Genomic DNA, 23,564 nt, shown 5'->3' on the forward strand with positions numbered 1-23,564 from the left:
GTGCGGCTGCAGGAGGGCCTGGAGCAGATACTTACTCTATGGCTTCCTCAGTGTGTGACTGTTGCTTGGTTTTCTGAAAGAGATGGGAGGAAAGCGCTCTCAGTCCTGCAGGGAGGGCACGCCGAGCTGGCGTCTGAGCCTTGCTCACATGCTGTGTTCCCCCAGCCCGCCCAGGCCTGGGCACACGCGGGTGTGCGAGTGACCCTGGCCAGCTGTGTCCTGCTGCCCCAGGCCACGGGAAGGCCAGCACGCTCAGCATCCTGCTGCCAGTTGTACCTGCTGGTTGTTCTCTTGGAACCGGTGCTCTCACAGCTCTCCTTGTAGCAGATGTCCTGCTGTACCTTGTAGACTCTTCTGTACCTGTACACACAGCAGAGGGCGGAGTTGTAGGGAGTAACAGGGACAGATCTGCTTTATGAGTGCAAAGCAGGGGGCTGGGGCCTCCGCAGTTTCCTTCCAGGCTGCAGTATTTCCTTCCTGTGCCCCCGTATTGCAGCAGGGTTGGTGCAGCCCTCTGCTTGCACATGGTAAGGTAGAGAGGAGCTGGGCTGGCAGGCAGCAGGCAGGGGATCCGCTGCTATTTGGGGGTCACAAACATCAAATCCAACCTCGCTGCTACACAGGGAGGGAACACCACTACAGGACCATGCCCTGACATGCAGCTGGCAGGGCAGCTCTAGGGGCTCGAGGGCACACGAGACTGCTCAGCCTGCCCTGGGGAGGGGGCAGCTGCCACCCTGGGTCTGAGATGGCCTCACACTCGCTCTCCCTTCTCTGGAGCTGAGCTGTGGGGACACAGTCCCCAGCTCCGAGCACAAGAGGAAGGGTGAGTACAACCCGCAGGCAGTACTCACAGGTAGTGGCAGGTGCCTCCTTCCCACACAGGGAATGACTTGGTTTCCGAGTACAGCCGCGTGCATGAGTGTGGCACCTTCTTGCAGGCTGCTTGGGGAACAGGAGAGGGAGCTATCAACGAACCCATCTCTGGCCCTGGCTGCCTGTGCCCCATGGCAGGGGGCCAGTGAGCACCCCCCCAGGTTTCTCCTCTGCTGTCCTGGAGGCCTGGGCTCTACAGAGCTGACCCACCGTGAGCTCCCAGCCCCACAGGGCCCAAGAAACTACGTGGGCAGGGCAGGAGCCTGGCTTGCCAGGCAGAGGCAGAGGGCTGGGCCTGGAGCAGACCTGTGCTCCCAGATCTGCCCAATCTGGAAAAAGCAAAGCCCAGCGCCTCCCTCTGCTGTTGGCACAGCTCAGCCCTCTCTAGGAAGCCTGCACATGGTGAGGAGCTGGGTACGGACAGGGTGCACTTGGTGTCCTGCACCCGGGGAGCCCTGCGGCTGGGACAGCTGCCAAGCTGGGCACACGCCGTCCGCTCACAGAGGGAGCGCAGCACTCACCCAGCTCACAGAGCCGGCCCTTGAACCCCGGCCGGCAATCGCAGCGGTAGGACTCGGCATCCCTGGCGCAGGCGCCGCCGTTCCTGCAGGGGTTCGTGGAGCAGTTCTGCCCCTCACCTGCAACACACATACAGCCCTTAGAGCCCAGGGCTGCCGCACAGCCCGTCCCACCCCGCAGCAACCCCCAGGGATGGGGCAGCTGTGGGGGATGCCATGCCCCTTGTTTGCCTTACAGCAAGGGAGCATGGACAGCCAGCTGCTGCCACGTGCCCTGCCCGCCTGCAGGCCTGGGGCTGGGTCCCCACTCCTCGTGTGCTTCCCCCAGACTTACTCTTGCTCTTCGCCTCGCTCAGCTGCAGTGCCAGACTGCCCTGGCTGGACACCTCTGCGTTCTCCAGCTTCACTGGAGCCTCTGGGCCTGGGCAACGAGAGGGTCAAGTGTCATTGCCAGTGGGGGCCAGACCCACAGGCAGCCCTCCGGATGGGATCCACCCTGCCCACAGCATCAGGGGGTGGGTCAGGCCTGAGGCAGTGGTTTAGCCCTTCCCAGTTGGCACCTCTAGAATTAGGATGACTGCTTCTGCCTCCCTGGAGGGCTGTGGGACAGGGAGCCCTGGGGAAGCAGGGGCAGAGCGGAGATGCATGTGAACCCAGGGCTGCCATCACGTGTGCCAGCCCCCTTCCCCACCCCATGTCGTGGGGCTACCAGGCCTGGTAAGATATCTTTGGGCTGGGATTTGTACACTTGGTTTTGCAGAGGTGGCAAATGGGTAGCTGGCTGGCCCTGGGTTAGTGAGGGGCCTCTCACCCAGCTGCTCTCCTCAAGCACGAGGCTGTGCGTGGCGGGGGGGGCTCAGGCTGCTGGGCAGGCAGGGGCTGCACTGGGGGGCGCAGGGTCGCTGCCTGGGCCCTGGTGTGGTGGGCAGGGACAGCGGCCAGCCTGTGCCACAGCCTCTCTGGGTTCCTCGATGGCTGCACATCACCCCATGTCCCACGCAGGTGTCCAGCAAGCAGGACAGATGTTTGTCTGCCCAGTGAGAGAGCTCTGCCCTTCTCTAGGGCTCCCCCAGCCCCACAGCAGCCTGCCCAACTGCCACCCTGTCCTGGAGGGGGTGTAGCAGACAGCACTGGGTGATAGGAGGAGACCGGAAGGGCAACAGAGCACTCACCTGTCTTCACAGTGATGGATTTGCCCAATGCAGTGCTTAACTTGGCGCTGATCCTCCTTCTGCCATCCACCAGCTCAGTGAACCTGCGACAGGAGAGCCATGAGGGTATGGGGCACCGCAGGCACAGCTGCCCCGTGCTGGGGCCAAAGGAGCCCTTGCTGGCAGCATCAAGCTCAGTGCGAGCCCCGTGGGCTCAGCTGCTTACAAGGGCTGCCTGGCTCAGGGCCCCAGCGTACGGGCAAGAGTCCTAAGCCTGTGCACACCCAGACAGGGGAGCTGGGAAAAAGGGCTTTGCTCAACCCAGTGCTTGGGCCGAGCGCTGGTAAAAGAGCCAGGAGTACAGGAACAGTGCATACCTGGGGCCTGGTGAGGGCTCCTCAGCTGTGTCGTGATCTGCCAGCAAGCGGAGCTCTGGCAGGAAAGCTGGGGGCAGCCTGTTGCGCAGGACCCGGGGGTGTCCAGCTTGGCTCCACCATCTCTCCGGAGACCCAGCCCCGTCCCTCTGCACTGCAGCCCAAAGGGTTAGGCTTAGTGAGAGCCAGGCTGCGAGTCAGCACAGCAACCCTGCTCCCAGCCAGTCTCCTCAGTCCCGAGCTGCCATTTAAGGCTGTCTGGGGACACAGGCACGCTCTTTGCACATCTGGGCTGCAAGTGCCAGTCCCAGTGAAGCATCACCGAGCTGTGAGTCTGCAGCTGATCTCTGCTCATGGAGGCAGCACCCTGCACCCCCCACCTCCCTTTGCAGGAGTCCTGCATCCTGTCCCCAGAGCTGCAAGCACCCAGTCCCAGGGCACAAGACCACACAGGCTTGTTACTCCACCAGTCAACCAGTTTCCTACCCCATGCCCCACATTCCCATTAGCCCACTGCCTGCCTCATGCCACGGCAAACCAGCAGCACCGCAGCCGCAGCGAGCTGGCCACTCACAGGTGGTGACGTAGAGGTGCACGGGCTCGCTGTGCACCTGGCCTTGCTCTGTGTTCTGCACGGCTGTCACGGACAGGCGGTACCGCTGCCCGGGGAGCAGGTCCCGCACTGTGTAGGACACAAGCTTCCCATTGGGCACGTAGCGGCTCTTCACACTCTGAGCAGTGGTGACGTTGATGATGTACCCCTCCATGGCACCCGTGGGTGGCTGCTCCCATGCCATGGACACCGAGGTGGTGGTGACACGGGAAGCAGTGAGGTTTTTAGGGGGTAGAGGCCCTGGGGGAGGCAGGAGGAGGGGAGACAAGAGGTCAGCACTGGTACCCCTGAATGGCAACCCCCCTACTTGCTCACACCCCACCTTGTAAGCATGTCAGGGCCCCCGCTTGCCTGGCTGTGCCCCAGTGAGGCCTCAGCCACGCTCAGCACCGGGACATGCTCAGCACTGGGTCCCACCAAGGCGGGCAGAGCCTCACTGCACCCTGGCTCTCAGGTCTGGCCCTCCCCGCTCCGGCTGCCATGCAGCAGAGACTGAATCAGGCCCATGCAGGCTCCCCACGGGGCTGAGCTCATGTTTGTCTTGGGTAGTGAACAACATCTGGCAGGGGAGGACACACTGCTGCCTTGCCTGCCCTTCCTGAGGGCTGCCTGCACGTCTCCTGCCCGCCATGCTGGCCAGACAGGCTGACGGCTTTCACACCTTCCCCTCCTCACAGCTTTCCCGCTGGCCACCGGCCGCCCTGTGCTAGCCAAGCCCCAGGGCCCCTGCAGCTGCAGGGGGTGGCCAAGACAACCCCACTCACTCGTCCACACGTGGAAGGGGGCCGTGGCCAAACTCTCCGAGGGGTGGTCTTCTGTCCCCTGGCCACTCAGCGTCGTGACATGGACAATGTACCTCTCTCCTGGCTGCAGGTCCCTGTGTGGGAGGAAGGCAGGGTGGGAAGGGGTGAGCTGGGCAGCCAGGGAGGGCCAGCTGGCTGGCGCTCGCCTGCAGCCCCACTCACAGGAAGGTGTACTTGGCCACGCTGCTGTTCAGCTCCACGGTACGGTCTGCCAGATCCCCTGGCTGGCGGATGGAGACACGCACCCTACTGACGGTGGAGTGCTTGAGCCGGTGGAGAGCCCATTGCACCGTGATGGCGCTGGCTGTCACATTCGTGATCTCAAAGCCTTCCACCGGACGCGGTCCTGGCCGGAGCAAGCAGAGAGGACTGCGGTCAGCCGCGGGTCACCCTGTCCCTTTCCCACACCCCTGCGGGTGTCCTGCCTGCCCTTCTGGATTGGCTTCCCTGGCCGGCACCCGCACTCGCGGGCAGGCGGGAGGCACAACCACCTGCCTGCCCACAGGGCCTTGTGCCACCCATGATGCTTCCCTGGCCCCAGCCCCTACCACAGCTCCGAATGGGACACAGTACCTGAGGCTGGTGCTCAGCCTGCAGCACACTCGAGGTGGCCACCCCGAGCCCAGTTTTCACTGCCCCCAGCTCAAGGCCTCCAGAGACGCTGGGGCCAGGGGTGCAGACCCTGCTGTGCACAGCACCGTGCCAGCCTTCTCCCTTGGGCTTCACTCCATCTCAGCCTGACATGGGGGGACGTGGCCCACGGGCTTTCCCACCACCATCCCCCCCTCATTAGAGGGCAGCTTTTCAAGGTCTAATCCCCTCCATCCTCAGTTTGCACTTGATTTCTTCACCCGCCTGCCCTAGGTGACTGCAGCTACCCCCCCTGCCCCTGCCGTCACTGTGCCCCTGTCCACCCGCAGAGCAGAGGTCCCCGCCAGCCTCTGCCCTCCCTGGCGCGTCCCCATGCCAGGCCTGGTGGGATGGCGGGGAAGCTCGCTCATAGAGCTTTGTTGCTGGCAGAGCAACAGCTGGCGTGGGGGCTCCTCCAGCTCAGCTGCCAGCCCTGGGGACCCACGCTGCCACAGGCCCACAGGTGAGGAGTGACATGGTGAACGGGATCCAGGAGCGGTCCCCACTGACAGCTCCCAGGGCAGGGGCCCAGTGAGCCGCAGGGCATTCTGTCCCCTTTTACTCACAGCAAAGAGAACAGCAATTCTCTGTGCCAAGCGCTTTCCAATGGTCCCTGGCCGGATTTTAGGATCTGCACCACCACACCTTGCCAGGGGTTGGCACCGGCCTGGGCTGGGACTGGAGCCAGCGGCAGGGAAGAGGTGGCACAAGCCCTGGCACCAGCGTGGCCACGTGTGCTCACTACCGCAATCCCCCCGGGACGCTACTCACTAGTGCGCGTGGTGAGCATGATGGGCCTGCTGATATCATTCTTGTTGTTCACGTTGCGTTTGACTGAAAAGACAGAAATATTGTAGGCTCTGCCGGAGGCTAGTGCCCGCAATTGGTGGGCAGAACGACTTCGGTCCACAAAATCTGTCCTGCGGTAAGAGCCGTCGAGGGATACGTACGTCACGGCGTAGCCGTCAATGAGTTGCCTGGCGGCTGCGTCCTCAGGTGGGTGCCAAGAAATCAACACACCAGTGTCCTCCACCCTTTCCACCTTTAATGAGGTTGGTGGCAGCAATTCTTCAGGGTGTGGGCAAAAGCAAAGGGGAGAGGTAACGCCATGAATCTTTAGAGAACAGACCCCGGGAGCAAGAGGCAGAGTGGCAGCAATGGAGGATGGGGCCCTGGCTCTCCCCTCAGCGTGCCTGGCAGAGCCCTGCAGGCGCCAGCCACCGCCAGCCTGGCAGGCGCGGGAACCAGGGCAACGGGAGGGCTCCCGGCCACCGGGCAGCACCCATGGCTGAGCACTTGCCCCACAGGCCAGGGCTAAGGCATCAGTGAGACAGGGCCACAGGGAGGCTGGTGCCAGCAGCGAGAGGCTTCCCTCACACACCTCCCTTCCCAAGCGTACCCGAGGGATTGCCACCACCACAGAAGGCCTGGGAAACCTGTCCCCAGCATCCTTGTGCCCACAGCAGTGGCTCAGCATGACAGCACCTGCCCACAGCATCGCTGAGGCCTGCGCTGCCGCTGCAGAGGCGAGGCCCCTGCCCTGCCCGCCTCAAGGAGAGCTGATGGTCCTGGATGGCGTCAAGCCCCTCACAGGCGGTGGTCACCGCCTGGCCAGCGCTGAGCCCCGCATCACGTCCTGTTGCCACTGCTGAGGGCCTTTACCTTTCTCGCAGCTCTTGCCTGTGTAGCTGACTTTGCAGATGCAGCTGTGGGTGCCATTGCTGGGCAGGCAGTAGCCTCTGCTCCCGCAGGGACTGGAGAAGCACGGGTCGCTGGCTGTGGAGAGGTGCCGGCCGCCAGCGTTAGTGCTGCTGGCTGGCCAAGGGGCCGCCCCGCGCTGAGCCGCCCCGCGCGCCTCACCTGTCTCACAGTGGTAGCCGAAGAAGCCCTCGGGGCACACGCAAAGGTAGGAGCCTCTGTAGCTCTCGCACTCCCCTCCGTTTCGGCAAGGACCCGACTCACAGGCATCCACTTCTGGAGGCAGGAGCAGGCCAGCGGTGAGCAGGCACCCCCGGCGTGCCCAGCTAGCACCCATGGGCCAGCAACAACCACCCCTGAAGGGGCAGCAGGACGGACTTGCAGCCCAAAGCTTGGCACAGTTGGGCTGGACCCAGGATTCCACCCAAGCACTGCAGCAGCCACATCCCCTGGCAGGGGGCAGGTGGCTTCAAAAGGGGATCCATCACTGCCAGACACCTTGTTCCTTGCGTCCTCCTCCCCAGGAGCAGTTTCAGCTCTGCCCTCAAAACTGCAGGCAAGGAGGCAGCAGGTGCCCAGCTGATGGCTTGAGATCAAGGTGCCCAAAACAGTGACCAGCATCCCAGCGCCCACAGTCCAGCCTTCTGCCACCCCGGGGAGGGCAAGTCCCTACCTGTCTCGCACTGGGTCCCCACAAAGCCCTCGGGACAGAAGCAAGCAAAGGACCCAGGGAGGTCCTGGCAGGTCCCACCATTCTTACAGGGCTCCGACTGGCACTCGTTGACATCTGGGGAGCAGCAGGAGGAGAGGCATTGGCTCAGCACAGCAACAGGCTCAGAGGCAAGGGACGGAGGGTTCGGAGAGGCAGTGCTTCTCCCACAGGACGCAGACTCTCCTCAGGTCACTCACTACCCCCAAGTCCAGCAGCCAGAAGCAGCCCCACCCCTGGGGCTATTGGGACCCCCCTGCCCCACACCTGCCCCTGCACTGGGCTGCAGCAGGAGCTGGGCATGGGGACATGGCATGGGCACACAGCGGGCAGCGCAGGGCTGTGCCAGCAGGTCCCTGCAGTGAGCATCTGACCAGCTCCTACCAGGCGCTGGGCTCACACCTGCCACAGAGTCCCACCAGCCACGATGCTGCCCAGCACCCCTTCAACCACAACCGTGCGCACACATAGAAGCAGAAGCTCAGCATGGCCAAAAACGTGCAACCTCAAACTGCTTTTTCCCCCTTCACTTGGCCAATAACTTTGGAGCCAAGCAAAGCACCCCACACCCAGATCCCGAGATCTTCTCTGCACGGGCTTAACACACATCAGGAGAAGTCATTGCCCCATCAGTGATGGGGATGCCCACCCAGCATCCATCAGCAGGGGGGCATGAGTGGTGGACAGGCCCCTGAGCCCTGCCTGCTCCTCTGCCTGACCGGGTGCACCATCTCCCCGCCGGCAAACCCACAGCCGGCCAGGGGCTCTAGGAGAGGAGCCCTCACTGCAGGCTGATCCGAGCACACCAGCAGGACACTGAAGCCAGCGCACACAAGTGAGGGCAGTCCAGCTTCTGGCTGTGGGGTTTGCATGTGCTGCCAATCCCTGGGAGCCAGAGGGTGAAAAGGGTTTGTGACTGCCACCCACTGCAGCCCTAGGGCGTAACTGGCAGAGTCTCTTACCCAACTCGCAGCGGTGGCCGGTGTAACCCAGCTCACAAAGGCACAGGAACTCAGCAACACGATCCTTGCACCGGCCGCCGTTCAGGCAGGGCTGGGAGTGGCACTCATCAATCTCTGCAGCCATTTGGGCAGGGGAGAGACAAGGCAAGAGATGTGAGCACTGGGCTGGGGTCTCCGGGGGGCTCTGACTACAGATGGGGGCAAGGGAGGACTGGAGTACGCGTCCTGGGGTCACCAAGCCACGGCTGTGACCGCAGCCCACTGGGACGGCACCCCAGGGCTCCTCACCATCGCACTCGGGGGGGTCGCTCCAGACACCTGGCAAGCTGCAGACGCGGGGGTGGTTGTGCTGACTGAGGGTGTAGCCCAGCTCACACTGGTATTCAGCCAGCGAGCCCACCTTGGTGGAGTTGAAGGAGGCCTGGGCGTGCTTCACCTCGCTGGGGATGCCACAGTCGACCTCTGAGGAGAGATGGGGAAGTGAGTGGGGTTCCACAGAGGAACCCCAATCCCCTGGCTGGCAGGGGCAGCACAAGGCCCTTACCGGACTGGCAGTGCTTCCCTACATAGCCCATGGGGCACGTGCATGTGTAGCCCCTGCCAAGGTCTTCACAGGTGGCACCATTCTCACAGGGGCTAGGGAAGCATGGGGAGGGCACTGGAAGAGCAGAGCAAAGAGCATCTGCTGTGGAGCTGGCAGAGCCCAGAAACCAGAGCCACCTCCTCCAGCAGGGTGTGCGGAAGAGTTGAAGCACTTCCAACTAGAGCGAAGGGGGCTCAAAGCAAGCAGTGAGGCTCACTTACTGCCACCACAGCTGTCAGCTCTGCCGGCAGCCCCAACACCTCCCCAGGCAGCCCCCAGCAGCAGCACACCCCACTCACACCTACCGATCTCGCAGTGTCGGCCAGCATAGCCCAGGGGACAGTCGCACTTGTACTTGCCGATGTAGTGGAAGCAGGTGCCCCCGTTCTGGCAGGGCCCTGAGGCGCAGGGGTCCGGCTTACCTGGGGGCACAGGGCAGGCGGGGGCTGAGCAGAGAGAGGATGACTGCTGCCTCTCCTCCTGGGGGGGCAATCATACCAATCATACCAATCTCGCAGTGCTTGCCAGTGAAGCGGTAGGGGCAGCTGCAGTGGTACTCGCCATCTGCCTCCCGGCACGTGCCCCCGTTGCGACAGGGCCCTGGACTGCAGAATTGTGGCTTGGCTGCAGAGAGACCACCGAGAGCGGAGGTCACCCACTGCTGCCAGCACCATGAGAGCCGCTGCCTCCCACCAGCACCCCAACAAACCCCTCACTGCATGCAGGAAAGCCGAGTACACTATGGCTCAGCCTTGGGCTCAGCAACACTGCGAAACAACACCCCTGCAGACTAGTGCCAGGGCCTCAGGCACACAATGCCAGGGAACTGGTGGCTGCTTCTGAGGCCAGAAGCTCAGGCACATTAAAAAAAAACCCCTCCAACTCTGATGGGTTTGTCTCGGAAACACAAGAACTGGATCAACTGCTGCAGCTATCAGAGGCCATGAAGAGAATAATGCAATCCTTCCTCCAGCCTGTGGGATGGGGTGACCTGCACCCACTTCCAGCTGCAGCTCAGCAAGCAGCTGCTCATCTCCCACAAGGGTCCAAGCTCTTCTCCCACCCCCTGCCAGGTACCAGGGCCAGCAGGGAGCTCTGTCTGCGTACCTTTCTCGCAGTGTTTCCCAAAGAACCCTCGAGGACACTCGCAGGAGTACGAGTCATCGTGAACCTCGCAGGACCCCCCGTTCAGGCAGGGCTCTGAGTCACAGGGTGATGGCATCGCTGCAAAGCCAATCACAGGGCATCACTGAGGATGTACGATCAGGGGGGTGAGAGCTGCTCCCTGTCTCACCCTCCGGGGCCCCATCACATGCCCCTCCCCCGGGCTGGTTCCGCATCCCCGCAGAGGAGACTCACTGTGGTTGGTGCCATAGTCGGTGTGGCAGACACAGAGGTAGCTCCCGCCATACTCCATGCAGTACCCGCCGTCTGGGCACTGCGTGTTCACGTTGCATGGGGTGGTGGTGACTTCTGCAAACACATGGCCAGCGCCCACCTCCATCAGCCAGTGGCAGGAGGACACACAGCCAGCTGCCTGGCCAGAAACAGGACTCTCCTAACTTTGCAGGGTCTGATGAGACGGGAGGGACCCTCTGTACCCCTCAGCACAGACCACGCGAATGGCAATGGCCAGTCTGGGTGCCCAGCTAGCTTCGGAGTGGGAGCACACGAAGGCTGCGGTTCTCTCCCCATGTGGGGGAGCTGGGCTGTGGCCAGGGGCTGGGAGAGGCATGGCTCTGGCTCAAGGAGGAGCGATGGACATGCAAGTGTTGACTCCTCAGCAGGGAACAAAATTTCCAGGCTCAAATCCAGTACATGCCCTGGTATTGTGCTAGGCTCAGGCATGGGCAGGGTGTCTCCTGGCTTGCCAAATAGCCTGCCTGCCAGAGGGAACAAACATGGTGATCAAGAAGCCTTCACCTACCGAATTCACAGAGAAGACCAAAAAACCCAGGCAGGCACTGGCAGATGGTGACATTCCCTTCCAGACAGCTGCCCCCATTGCGACATTCACAGCCCTCTGAGAGCTCTGCAAGAGAGGAAATAAGAGCTTCCCAGGACCTCTCCTGCTTGCAGGGCTGGGACAGCCAAGCAGCCTTGCCAGATGCCACCCTAGTGGGGACTCAGGGGGCTGGCAGCCATGAGGCCCCCCAGACCCCCACGGACAGCATCCCTCAGCAGGATGGACCCACTGTTCAGTTCAAAAGCCCCTGAACAGGCTCTCCAGGGTGGCTGCTTCTCCCTCTCAGGAGCACAAGGTTTCCCCTAGAGATGTGAGACCCCACTGAAGAGACCCCTCCCAGCACTCACTGTCACGACAGTCCTGCCCGCTGTAGCCCTCCTGGCACTCGCAGACGTAGCCCTGCTCCGTCTCCAGGCAGTTTCCCGCATTCTGACAGGGCTGGGAGAGGCAGGCACCAGGCACATGGGGCCCACCTGTTGGGGGGGGCACATCTGAACGAGAGCCACCCCATCTGGGGACCCGCTGTCCCAGGGGAGCCGTGGCAGAGCTAGAGCTTCACACTGGAGCCCCCACCACGGCTGAGCAGCCCCAACGGAAGGAGCTCCCTCCCGGCAGCACCACGACCCCCCTGAACACGCTGCCCTTTGGCACTACACCCACTGGAGACAGCCCCTTTTTCGCCATTCGTCCCTTCCTGGCCAGCTCCCCCACAAGCCCCTCCCGCGCTGGGCAGGGTGAGGCTGGGCAGGGTGAGGCGTGGCTCCACTCACCATACTGGCAGTTGTTGCCGTAATAACCCGGGGAGCAGGTGCAGATGTAGCGGCCAGGGCGGATGTAGTTGCACGTCTGCCGGTTCCGGCAGCTCCGATCCTCACAGGAAGACGAGTCTGGGTGGGAGAAAGCAAGGAAGCAAGTGATGAGCAGAGCCCAGCCCTGGGAAATGGGTTGTGATGCCCGCAGGAGCTCGGGGAACACGGTCCCTGGCACGGGTCATGCCGGTGTGCGGGCAGGAACAGGCACCTGTCTGGCAGCGCTGTCCCACGAAGGGCTCTAGGCACACGCAGGTGAAGTTATCAACCAGATCGACACAGTGCCCACCGTTCAGGCACGGGCTGGACTCACACTCGTTCACCTCTGCAAGGGGAGGCCGGGGAGGGGGGGTCAGGCCATGCACAGGCGATGCCAGTTCCCCCGCTACCTCCCAGCCTAGACGATGCTTGGGAGGAGGAAGACAACAGCCAGGAGAAAACAAAACAAAACAACAAACAAAACAAACAAAATCAGTGCCACCGACAACACCAAGCGCTCCTCTCCCAAAAATGTGGCTGGGGGAGAAGCAGGGCAGGAAGGCAGCTTGGCAAGACGTGAAGCGTTGCCATTTCCCTCCGGCACCGGTTCCTGCCACCTACCTGTCTGGCACTCCGTCCCTGTGTACCCCGGCTGGCACAAGCATGTTGCCGTCCCATTTGCTGCCTGGCACCTCCCACCATTCTGGCACTCCCTGCCCTCACATGGCAACTCTTCTGCAGGACAGTGAAAGAAAGAGGGAAAGAGAAGGGATCAACCCAGGCACAGGACTGGGACACGGCATTCTCTGCACACACAGTGACACTGGGGCCAGGCAAAGAGCACAGCTCAGAGCAACCAACGCAGCAGCTATGTTCTTGGCCACGGCTCTTCTCAAAGCCCTTCCATGGGCAGCCCTTTCAAGCCCCTGCACCTCAAGGATGCCAGCACGCGGTGCTGGGCGTTTCTCCCTCCCTTCCCCAAAAGTCAACTCCCTGCTCACCTTCTCCAGCAGTGTGGAGGCTCACCAAGAGCCAAATGCTATGGTGGCACTTCACCAGTGGGCAGAGGCCAGTGGCAGTGGAAACCAGCCACCATGGCCCCTGCCAGGGACTGGGAGAGTCCCTGCTGGCTTCGCAAGGCTTGGGACCAGAGCATTCCCAGCAAAAGCAGGGCCTCCAAGCCTTCTGTTTAAGCACTACCCGCCAGCTTTTCTCACTTAAGGGAGTGGTGGTGGGAGAGGCATTGGCAGCAGCGCTGAGCCGAGCCCCTGACGGAGCAGGCTGCCAGCGGCCGGAAGGGCCCACGGCCAGAGCAAAGTTTCCTTTGCCTGCAGCAAGCTGAAATTCAAGCCAGCCGTCACCAGCCACTCAAGCCCAGCAGCTGCCACAGGGAGCCCTGGCCTTGAAGAGCCCCGCCAAGAGCAGCTGCGCCCTCCAAGCCTGGGATCCCTACTCTTCAAGTGCAGCAAAGAGCCACAGTCCCACCGCGCTGGCAGCCCCGTGCTTACCGCTCTCACAGCTGGTGCCTCTGAAGCCCGGCAGGCACCTGCAGCTGAAGCTGCCAGCACCGTTGAGGCAGGTGGCTCCGTTCTGACATGGGTGGGAGAGACACTCGTCCACATCTGAAACAAAGCCCCAGGTTGGGGCAGGAGCTCAGCGCAGGGACAGACAGACTGCCAGCAGTGATGCCAGCAGCGACACCTGCTCCCTAGGGCAAAGCACTGAGAGTGCGGGGCCGGCACTCACCGATGTGGCACCTCTTCCCAGTGAAGCCAGCCAGGCAGGAGCAGGTGTAGGAGGGGTTCCCCGTGATGCAGTCCTCGATACACTTCCCCCCGTTCAGGCAGGGCCGCAGCGTCAGGCAGACAGAGGCTGTGGGACAGGCAGTGCGCCCCGTCAGCCCGGGCCCCAGCAGGGCTCATCCTCCACCACACTCTGTGCCCGGCCCTGCGCCCGCCCGGCTCCCTGGGGTGCTCGGGGAGCCCAACGGGGACCGCCTGCCTCACGGCAGGGCAGGGGCTGCTCCTCCGGGGCTCTCCTGGGACTTGGGGGGGCAGTTTTATGCCTTCTGTACAAGGGGGAGGAGCTGCACAGGGTCAGTCCCACCAGCTGTGGGGACACAGATGTGCCCTTATTTATCAGCTGGGGCAGAGGGAAAGCGGGACCGGAGAGCCCGTGCACAGCAAACCCACTGGTAATGCAAGACACACACAGACCATGGGTGGGAAAACACGGCTGTGAGGAGCAGGGATGAGGAATGCAAGGCCAGCAGCTCCACAGGGACAAGTCAGGACCCACACGGTGGGGAGTGCAGCCCAGCCCTGGTGCCCCAGCCCCGCAGGGGAGGCTGCATCCAGCCCTCCACATGGTTCGCCCCAGCCCCCCGAGACTGATGGAGCTGGACATCCCCCGAGGGTGCCAGCCCCTCTGCCCTGCCCTGCCTGTGCACCATCACCTCTTCCCCAGGCTCCCTCATCATTCCCTGCAGGCTCTTTTTGTCTCAAAAGTCTTCCTCCCCTCCCCATTTGCTCTCCCAGCCCCTTCCCAGCCCTGGGCACCTGTGGGTGCCATCCCCAGCCACAGTAAGCACTGAGGACGTGCCCCCCATGGCTGTCTCCCCTCCCTCCCCAAGCCCTTTGAGCCGTCTCCTCCACTCCCAGAGGAGGGGGTTGAGGCAGGGAAAGACGGGGCTGGAGAACAGTGTGGGGTTGGGTTGGGAGTTAAATAAACCTAACTGCTGTCCTCTTACTTGTATTGCTGCAGCCCCCCACTTGCACCTGGGCATCATCGATTCTGAACACCCAGCGCCCGGGGATACCCACATTTGTCGTCATCTCCACGTCAGCGATGTCATCGGTGCGGGATCCAGGGATGTTGAAGTAGCGCTTTCCATCACCAGCGTTAAAACCTGCCTGGGAGAACAAGGGCAAGAGAGTAAAGAGACATCACTAACACATGGGGCAAGGTGGCTTGAGCACGAGGGCTCATCTCTCCTGCCACTCAGCTGCGCTCAGACCAACTGTCCCTTTCCACGTGCCACCAGCCAGCGCTCAGCCCTGCCCACGTGCGGGGACGAAAGCAGCACATGGGGGCAAAGCAGCCACCCGGTCCCTCCCCTGGAATTCCAAACCCATCAGCTTCCTCTCCACCTGCAGCAATCTCCTGCCTGCTGCGGGCTGGCGGCAGGGAGCCAAGCACGATCAGCTGCCGGAAAATTCACACATCTGAACAGGTACTGGGGGTTTTGTAGGTGTTGGCTTTTTTTCACCCCTTAAACACAACAACACACACAAGGATGAAACAAAAATATGAGTGAAAGCTGTGCTGGCTGTGGCAGCTGCTCCTTAAGGCTGAAGTTAGGAAGGAAAAGGGACTACGAGGCAGCAGCCAAGGCAAAGACCTCTGGTTTCGGGATAACAAAGCCCCCTGTATGGTCTCAGCTTTGGGAGCCAGAGTACACATGGATATTTAAGAACTTTTTTCTAAAAAAATAAAAAAAAAGCTTTCCACCTCCAAAAAACCCAAACCAGGAGCTGTGAGCTCACAATGCAGATGCGCTACCTGGACACCCCAGGGGCTGCGTTCGCCACTTACCTGTGCCGCAATGCCGCCGAGCCCAGCAAAGTCCCCCCCACTGCTGGCGTGCATACCCGTGGTCCAGGTGATGGACTCGTAGTTGAAGATGGTGAAGGAGAGCTTGCCATCTGTGATGAGGACAATCTGAAAAGTGTTTACCTGCAGCAGAGAGGGGAAGAAAGTGCTGAGCAGGCAGAAGAGGGACAGGTGAGCCAGCCAAAAACCAGTCAGAAAACAAAAAGATGCATCGAGAAAAGGGGTGTTTCTTTAAGGTCCAGTCCTCCACTGCTAGAAAAGGCAGTTGCATTTAATTATTTTAAGCCTAAGGTGTAATGATCCCCACAGCCAGCAGAACAGCTCGTTTCTGCTCCCTGGGGAACTGGAAAAAACGTGGAGAAATGTGGTTATCAGGCCTCTGGAAAAAGGGCCCTGAACCCTGTCTGTGACCAGCTCCTCAGCACAGCCAGACACAGGCGAACACAGGCAAGCAAATGCCACCCTGCTGCTGTATGGGAAGGGGGATGCCGGCAATTTACAGCCTCCATGCAGCACAAAGAGGAGGGTTTGGTTTTGCCAAGCTGGCACTGCTCTGTCATTACAAGGCATCGTGATAGAGCCGCTGGGGTCTGCTTAGGCCTGCTGATGGCTCTGTGCCACACACGGCAGGAGTGCCACCACTGGGGAAGGCACCCGAGCTCCACCGGGAAGCTCCTTTTTAAAAAAACACTACCCCTAAACTAACAGCTGCTTTGCCCCTGCTACTCACTGGTGAAAACGAACTGCCCCCGAAAAAGGTCACTCGGTACCAGGTGGCAATGAAGACCCACTGCGCGGAAAACCCCGGAAACTCGGGGAAATACTGCACGATGTCCCTGCTCGCTCTCTCCAAGATGGGCTGCTCAGTGCTCTCCCGGTAATACACATCGCCCGCCCGCCGGTTATCCACGTCTGCCCAGAAAGCAGCCACCACACGCCGGTCCTTGGAGATGGGGAAGGCCACCGGCGTGAACTGGGAGACCTCCTTCAGGAATGAGATGATCCCATTGTTGTTCACCTGCAGAGAGGGATGGAAAGAAATTGGCAGCCACAGTTGATAACTGCCGCTGGCAGGAATGTCTTAAAGGCATTTTCCATTTCACCTTTCCCCTTCCCCTCCCTTTCCACAAATATTGGAGCACTTCCCCTTCCTGCCCTTGGAAGTGGAGACATGTCCGGGCGCCCGCAGCCCCCCGCGCCTGCAGCCCCCGCCCCTTAAGCGCGGCTGCAGGGACACAGAGCCTGAACAAACCCAGCCCTGTTCTCCAGCGCGGTCGGCCAGGGGAAGGGGCAACAGCTGAGAAAACTGCAGCGGCCCCAGTGCTTTAAACAAACAGCGCCCGGCATGCTCGGCCGGCTCGCACCAGCGCTCTTGGCCAAGGGGCTGTTTCGCTCACTCCCTGCTTACTCCCAGCCAAGATGCAGCCTGCAGGGCTGCAGTCTAGGGCCAGGCATTGCTGCCACCCTCCTGGCATGGGGGTCGTGCCCGAGCCAGGCGGCTACCAGCAGAGGAGCCTTGCCAGGCAGCAGTCCATGGGCTGGCACGCACAGCGCTGCAAGTGAGCTAACAAGCGGTCAAGCTAACGAGCTCCGGTCCCCAGTTGACCAAGTGCCACCATTCCATGCAAAAAGCCCCTGGTGCTGGCTGGGCATCGGCAGGCTGCTCTCATTAAAGCAGAGGATGCCAGACACCCGACACAAGACACTGCCCTTCCCCAGCACTAGTTAAGTGGGGTAATTAGGGTCCAGGGATGCCTGGCCCAAGGATGCATGGCACAGACAGCCCTCAGCCAAGGGGGGGATGCTGGAGACGGGGGATGCTGGAGACGGGGGATGCTGGAGACGGGGGATGCTGGAGACGGGGGATGCTGGAGACGGGGGATGCTGGAGACGGGGGATGCTGGAGACGGGGGATGCTGGAGACGGGGGATGCTGGAGACGGGGGATGCTGGAGACGGGGGATGCTGGAGACGGGGGATGCTGGAGACGGGGGATGCTGGAGACGGGGGATGCTGCCTCCTGGTTTGTGGATGCAGTGCAGGCACAGAAGGGGAAGAAAGCCCCTGCCTGCACTGCTGCCTGAGCATGTAGCACGGGGGCAGGGGTCAAAGGGAACCGCTCTTGTCCTCGGCCCCCAAACTGCTGAGAGGAGACTGCCAGCATCCTGCCGCAGTGGCAAGCCCAGTGGAGCATGGGGCTCCCATACGCTCCGTTCCCCTGCCCACAGTGCTGCCTGCGAGCCACAGCAGCACAGGCTAGACGCTGGCAGCACTGGCCCCACAAGCCCCCGGGCTGCAGAGTGGGAAAGCAGGCTCACGGTGCAGGCAGGAGGCTGTCAAGCAGGGAGCAGTGCTGGCACACAGCAGGGAGGGGCAGGCAGCGGTACCACGCTCACGTGCTGGCAAGGAGCCAGCATCCCATCAGGAGCCATGCCGGAGCCAGCATGCCTGTGTCCCGGCTGCCCATGTGTCCAGACCGAGGGTGGGCAACCAGGCTGTGACTGTGCAGCCCCTGGGGAGGCTTCCCAACCCCCAAGGAGGGTCCCCAGCCCCTCCATGTGAACCCAGGGCAGTCCTTGCTCTGACTAAGGGGAAGAGGATTCCTGCTTCCCAAAGCCTCTGTAACCCCACAGTGTCCACAGAGGAACATTCTTCCCCTGATTAAAGCAAGATGGGAGAGAACCAGAGCCAAGAAGGGCTGCTTTGTTGTTGCTGTTTTTTGCAAAGGAGGAGGGGGTGGTTGGAGGCAGCCCTCGAGGATGGAGGTTTCCAGGTGAGCTTAACCTCACACCCGCTCCCCCAGGACAGTGGCTCCCCAGGGAGGAACAGCCTTGCCACAAGAACCCCTCTGACAGGGGCAGGCAAGCTGGCCCTGCAGAATCCAGGGGTCTTGGTTCAGGGGATGGGCACGTACCATCCTCTGAGCCCTGAAACCCCTCCGAGACCCAGAGCTGTGCTGCGGATCCTGGACGGGACAGCCATCACATCACCTAGCTTCTCACAGCCTCTTCTATCCTCCCACTGTGGCTCAAGCCCCCAGCCCAGGTCCTTCCCACCTGGTAGCAGGGCTGGCGCTTTTATCAGGAGAAAAAAAACATCATTGAGGACCAAGGGCTTCCTGCATTTAGCTGAGACGGCGGGACAGTACACCAGCCCAGCTCTGAGACAATACTCAGCCCACTCCTCTGTCAGCCAGGTCCAGATCATCAGAGCAAACCAGGGAGAAGGGACCAGTATGCCAGAGGATTCACTGCGCCAGGTGGGAGCACAGACCCACAGACCCACCCAAGGACACAAGGCAGGTGGTCAGAGTCAGAGACACCCAAAAGGCTCCAGGGACAACTGGGCAACTTAGGGCTGCTCCTCTGCCTGATGGCCACAGCCACGGGTGACAACGATGGGCCAGGCGTGACTCGAGATCTCTGGCCATAATCCCCTCCGCGCAGCTCAGGGGCTGCAAGGGAGCACGCTGGTGGGGGTCCCAGCGGCCCAGCTGCCCCGCGGGCACAGGGAGAAGAGCAGAAGGAGCAGGATGTGCCAAGCACCAACCCAGCCCACTGCAACACAATCCAGAGGGCTCTCACCCACCAGCCATGCCCAGCTCCATTCAGCACCCACAGCATGGCAGGGCCAGGACCCTCACCAGGGCCAGGACCCCCGTCACAGCACCCAGGGCAGCCTCAGCCCCACTGAGCCAGGGGTCCAGCACAACCCCAGAGCCAGGGGCCCGGCCGTACCTCCCCCCACTCTCAGCACACGGTTATTCTGCTGATGGTCCGAGTTAAACGGGGACCACCAAGAGCACCTGTGGAAACCCAGATGCACTTAGGTCCAGCCAAGCAGGATAGCAATATCTAAAAATCAAATGAAATCAAATGAAATCAAATGAAATCAAATGAAATCAAATGAAATCAAATGAAATCAAATGAAATGGGAGGCCGCGGGGGAAGCGATCCCCGCTGCATCCCGCTACTCACATAGAGGCCCGTGTGCCCCGCGCCGAAGAAGGGGAAGGGGATGGACAGGGGCCGCAGCTCGGAGCCGCCGTCGTCTTGCTTCCGCGTGGCGGCGTCGCCCTGCGCGGGCCCGAAGGGGTAAAAATCCGCCAACGGCACCACGCCGCCCGCCCACAGCCACTCGCCCAGGGCCACCAAGACGGCCCAGCCCGCCAGGCCCTGCATGGCCGCGGGGATCCGCCGCTCGCCGCTCACGCCGGCACCGGCCACCGCAGCATGGCAGCAAGGCGGGGGAAGGGCGGCCGCCGACGGGCACGGGGATAACGGGCACGGAGCTCGGAGATGGCGGCCGGAGCTCGAAGCCGCGGCCTCAGCACCAGGCGCCCGCTGCAGTGCGGAACTCCGCGCCGAACCCCTTCACCTCACAGCCCCGCCCCCCGCGGCTGATTTGCATAGGCAGGGTGCGGCCAGCCAATGGGCGCTCGGCGCAGCGAGCGTGCCGCGGTGTGAGGCGGGGCATGCAAATAAAGCGGGGGAGGGGGCGGCGGGGGGGCACTGCGCCGCGCTCTCCTCCCCAGGCCCCTCGCCGGGACCCCTCGCCGGGACCCCGCGCAGGGACCCCGCGCCGCCCCCTCGTTCCCCTGCGGGGGAACAGTCGCCACTAACCGAGGGCACGCGTGGGTGCAGAGGCCCCACTCCAGGGCCAGCCGTGACCCTGCTCCCTCCAGCTGCAGTTCAGCAGCGGGTGCCCACTGCTGCTTTAAAACAGAGGGCTGGAGGGGAAACAAAAAAAAGAGTGGAAGACGAAAAACTGGTGTTATTTGCCCTTTTTTTTTCTCCTCCCCCTTTTTTTTTTTCAGGTGCTAAAAATATTATCAGGAAATTCTTTTCAGGAATGCTATGTTTTAAGTTGTGCTTCAGGTTCAAAGGCCTCTTTGTTTCCACTGGAGAAAAAAAAAAAAGAAAAATAATAAAAAAACACAAACACACCTACCCTACATTTATCATCAGCAAATGGTTTTATCAAAAAGCCCCCCCAGAAAACTGTCAGGGGCTGCCCCGTGGGAGACCCTGCTAGAAAGCACCCGTGGGGTTTGACAGTTAATTGACAGTGAACAATGGATGCTGGCTGGGCAGGTGCTGGGGTGATGGATCCAGCTGGACTTGGGGGCTCGGTGACCCCATCCCCTCCCAGCACCCCCACGGCTGCCCCCAACCTACCCCGCAGCACAAGCATCCAGGGTGCATGGGTGCATCTGGCGGGGGACACAAGGGAGAACCCCATTCAGCCCTGTCCAGGGTCCCGGCAAAACCAGGGAGGGTTGTCACCAGCCCACGGCACTGGGATGGTGTGAGGATCCGGTCCTTAGTTCCAGAGGTTTTCCGTGTTATTCCACACCCCCGCTACATAAATATCCTCTGCTGTAAGGATTGCGAGGTACATCTGAAAAGGGGCCAAGGAACAAATTATGTAAAAAGTGAAGCGGAGGAGCAAACAACAGTGGGACTAGGTTAGGACCAGCCACGGACACTGCCATGGAAAGTCTGCCTCACCAGGGCCCCAGCTCTGCCATTGGGGTGATGGTGCTCCCAGATTCTTTACCCACGCCCTGCTGGCTGCCCCGAAGGCAGCAGCATTGATGCAGGACTCGTTGTCTCTCTGCAGAGCAGGGGAAACCAAGGTGTGGGGTGGAGGGTCGAGGTGTGGGGCTGGACGCTGGAGCGACATTGCAGGCAGCAGGGGTGCAGCACCCATGCCAAAGCTGCGGGGCTCCAAAACACCCCCGGGGCAGCACGGCACCCCCAGCAGTGCCAGCACCTGCCCCCACCCACAGTGGTCCCAAAGCTGGAGCCCAAGATCTGTCTCACTCCTTGAGATGTCAGGGCACCTTGGCTGGCACCAGCGCTCCAGGACCAAATGAGGTGCAGGCCCCCGCCAAGCCCTGCTGCCAAACACAGAGAGGTGTCCCTGTCCCTTTAAGAATCTCCTGGAAGAAAATGTTAAAAGGAAACAGAGGGGGGGAAAAAAAAAAAAGGCGAAATCCAAAATAAATAAACGGCCGCATCCGGATTTCTCCCCTGAGACACTAATAAAGGCTTTATGAGTTTGATATGAATTACCGTCCTCAGCCATTTACAGCTGATCTTCTGGAAGGCATTAGGCTGCTCAGCCCTTCCCCGGCCCAGGGGACACCACTGGGGGGACACAACGGGGGCACTGCCACCCCTTCCACACAGCCCACGCACGGCTCCAGGGCTGCCAGCAAAGAGCCGTCTCTTTTGGGGAGCAACACGGGGGGACAGTCTTCTGGCTGTTGCCATCCACCACCTCACACACGCGAGGGTGAGCGCCCGCTCCCATGCCCGGGGTTGAGCCCCCTCCTGCTCCCAAAAGCCCTGCTGTGCCATGCCAGGCTCCACTGCCAGCTCTGCTCCCAGGGGACATGGTGGCACCAACCTGCCCCCCTGCTGCGAACATCACCGCAGGGGCCATCCCAGGTGTCTGTGGGTGGTTTTCCCTCTGTGGGCCGGGCTGGGGGAGCAGCCGTGCCGGCAGCCATGCCGAGCGTGAGGGAAGGATTTTCTTCCGGGCAGGCTTTGCACGGGAAAGCACGGCAACGGTCCCTCTGCATCGCCTCAATCCAGCTCCCCAGGATGTTAAATTGGAAGCAGCAAACTGACTAGGGAAAACAGCTGTGGGCCACGGCCAGCAGCCATTTCCTCTGGGCCAGGAGCTGGAGCTGGGCTCCGTGCTGGGAAGGCTGGGAGGAGCACTGGGGGAACAGCCCTCTCCCCTCACCATCTGGCCAAGCTCTGGCTGCTGCCACCCGCTCCCTCTGAGGGAGCAAATGCCCCTTTTCTCCACCCACAGCTGCGTTCAGGGTGTCTGGCTTCTCGGTGGGCTCCAACATGGGGCTGGGACCACCGCGCCCACCTCAGGGTGCGTTTGGTGGGGCTGCCATGCTGGGGTGGGGACCGTGCTGGTCTTGGGGGTATCCCAGGCTTCCTCTGCTCTTCCCAGCACCCACAACCGGCGATGCTCCTCAGCAAAACACTTCGGCATCGGTCCCAGCAGCAGCTGGGACCTGGCAGGTGGGTTGAGGAGGCTGGCAGGCACGGGCCACTCTGTGGGACAAGCTCACCCCCTGCCAAGTTGCACCAGAGGGCCAGGCAGATGCTGTCACCAGGAGCGAGGGATGGAGGCAGAGGTCCGCCAGCTCACCCCCAGCCTGTCTCTCCCCGGCATGCCAGCACCAGGGTTGACCCAGGTGTGTGGGCAGTTGTTTCCCGGTTCCTCTCGGCTGCCACTCACAGCTCCGGGGTTGCCCACTGCCTCCCACAAAAGGCAGCCCTGAAGAACCATGGGGAAAGAGCACAAAGCCCTACCCAGCCCCTAGCCAGGCCCCGCGTGTTTGGGGGGAGGACGTGCAGAAAGGACCCGAGGAGCAATTAACGATCCAGAGAGTGTTCAGCACGGATGCTTTCGGGCGGAGGGGCCTGCAGGTCAGCACATGGTTTGGATTTGGCTCTCCCCCTCCCTCCCAGCTAATTAGGCCAAGCACAGAGAGCGTTCCCTGTGGATGCTGAACATGTGCACGGCACAAGCATCACCTCCCGCAGGGGAAAACCAGCCCCAGAGCCCCCTCCTTGGGGCCAGTGAGGCAGCCAGGTAGCCCAGGGAGGTGTGTGGGTCTTTGGGGCCAAGACAAGCTTTTAATGAGGGAGTTTGAACTCGTTATCTGGCCCAGGTTGAAAGAATGCAAGAACACGAATCATGCGCAAAAATGCGGGTGGTGGGAAGGGGCTGGAGGGCAGCCAGGAGAATGGAGGTTACTGCAACACAAGGCTCCCGCTCCCCCTGTGCTGCCCAAGCCCACAGCAGCGCCCGCCTCTGCTCTCCAGCTTTGCAGGGCCGTGGGAACTGGGGGACGTCTTCCCCTCTGCCACCCCCTCGCCTGCCCCCACCACCCTGGGATCCCCTGAGCCACACGGCAGAGGCCTGTTGGCTGAGCGATGGTGGCAGGGTCACTGCTCAGTGGCAGCTGTGCCCCTGCCCTGGCCCAGCCAGGGGAGCCCCAAGCGAGGAGAAAGAAATGGGGCTGGGGGTCGTCAGGTGCTGCTGTTTCAAGGCTGCTGCCCTGCCTCTCTGGGGTGCCCTGCCTCTCTGGGGTGCCCTGCCTCTCTGGGGTGCCCTGCTTCTCAGGGGTGCCGGGGCATGTGGTGCTGCAGGATTCAAGAGGGGAGCAGTGACTGTGCTGGCAGCTTGTGGCACCAATGCAAAAAGAGATGCGAGAGCCCTTAGGCAGACAGTAACCTCATTCCTTA

At 61.8% G+C, this 23,564-nt stretch overlaps 2 protein-coding genes across 8 annotated transcripts in view; both read right to left on the reverse strand.

Moving 5' to 3' along the window:
* Positions 1-1,574, reverse strand: part of SEPTIN2 (septin 2) — a 122,201-nt gene extending 120,627 nt beyond the window's left edge. The window contains exon 1 of the mRNA XM_082056223.1: positions 1,565-1,574. The gene's annotated coding sequence lies outside the window, so the exon portion shown is untranslated. The remainder of the gene's footprint in view (positions 1-1,564) is intronic.
* Positions 1-19,665, reverse strand: part of SNED1 (sushi, nidogen and EGF like domains 1) — a 76,433-nt gene extending 56,768 nt beyond the window's left edge. For 2 of the 7 annotated variants that reach the window (XR_014184395.1, XM_082056202.1), the window contains exons 1-32: positions 19,260-19,665; positions 16,014-16,301; positions 15,266-15,406; positions 14,421-14,583; positions 13,418-13,543; positions 13,180-13,293; positions 12,293-12,406; positions 11,904-12,017; positions 11,654-11,770; positions 11,231-11,356; positions 10,845-10,949; positions 10,277-10,390; positions 10,025-10,141; positions 9,425-9,541; positions 9,223-9,339; positions 8,879-8,992; positions 8,623-8,796; positions 8,335-8,448; positions 7,337-7,450; positions 6,826-6,939; positions 6,628-6,741; positions 5,737-6,033; positions 4,498-4,681; positions 4,297-4,409; positions 3,494-3,772; positions 2,923-3,073; positions 2,567-2,649; positions 1,729-1,815; positions 1,398-1,514; positions 855-942; positions 277-360; positions 36-73 (exon numbers count right to left, since the gene is read on the reverse strand). Coding sequence is in view for 6 of the 7 variants with exons in the window: in XM_082056202.1 (XP_081912328.1) it covers positions 37-73; positions 277-360; positions 855-942; positions 1,398-1,514; positions 1,729-1,815; positions 2,567-2,649; positions 2,923-3,073; positions 3,494-3,772; positions 4,297-4,409; positions 4,498-4,681; positions 5,737-6,033; positions 6,628-6,741; positions 6,826-6,939; positions 7,337-7,450; positions 8,335-8,448; positions 8,623-8,796; positions 8,879-8,992; positions 9,223-9,339; positions 9,425-9,541; positions 10,025-10,141; positions 10,277-10,390; positions 10,845-10,949; positions 11,231-11,356; positions 11,654-11,770; positions 11,904-12,017; positions 12,293-12,406; positions 13,180-13,293; positions 13,418-13,543; positions 14,421-14,583; positions 15,266-15,406; positions 16,014-16,301; positions 19,260-19,463 (4,341 nt within the window). In the remaining variant the exon portion in view is untranslated. Of the gene's footprint in view, positions 1-35; positions 74-276; positions 361-854; positions 943-1,397; positions 1,515-1,728; positions 1,816-2,566; positions 2,650-2,922; positions 3,074-3,493; positions 3,773-4,296; positions 4,410-4,497; positions 4,682-5,736; positions 6,034-6,627; positions 6,742-6,825; positions 6,940-7,336; positions 7,451-8,334; positions 8,449-8,622; positions 8,797-8,878; positions 8,993-9,222; positions 9,340-9,424; positions 9,542-10,024; positions 10,142-10,276; positions 10,391-10,844; positions 10,950-11,230; positions 11,357-11,653; positions 11,771-11,903; positions 12,100-12,292; positions 12,407-13,179; positions 13,294-13,417; positions 13,544-14,420; positions 14,584-15,265; positions 15,407-16,013; positions 16,302-19,259 lie in introns of those variants that run through there. The other 5 variants (XM_082056206.1, XM_082056204.1, XM_082056205.1 and 2 more) reach the window with 5 other exon arrangements.
* Between the last annotated feature and the right edge of the window lie 3,899 nt (positions 19,666-23,564).

Source organism: Streptopelia decaocto (genome assembly GCF_964273445.1).
Source record: "Streptopelia decaocto genome assembly, chromosome: 6".
NCBI classification, from domain to species: domain Eukaryota; kingdom Metazoa; phylum Chordata; class Aves; order Columbiformes; family Columbidae; genus Streptopelia; species Streptopelia decaocto.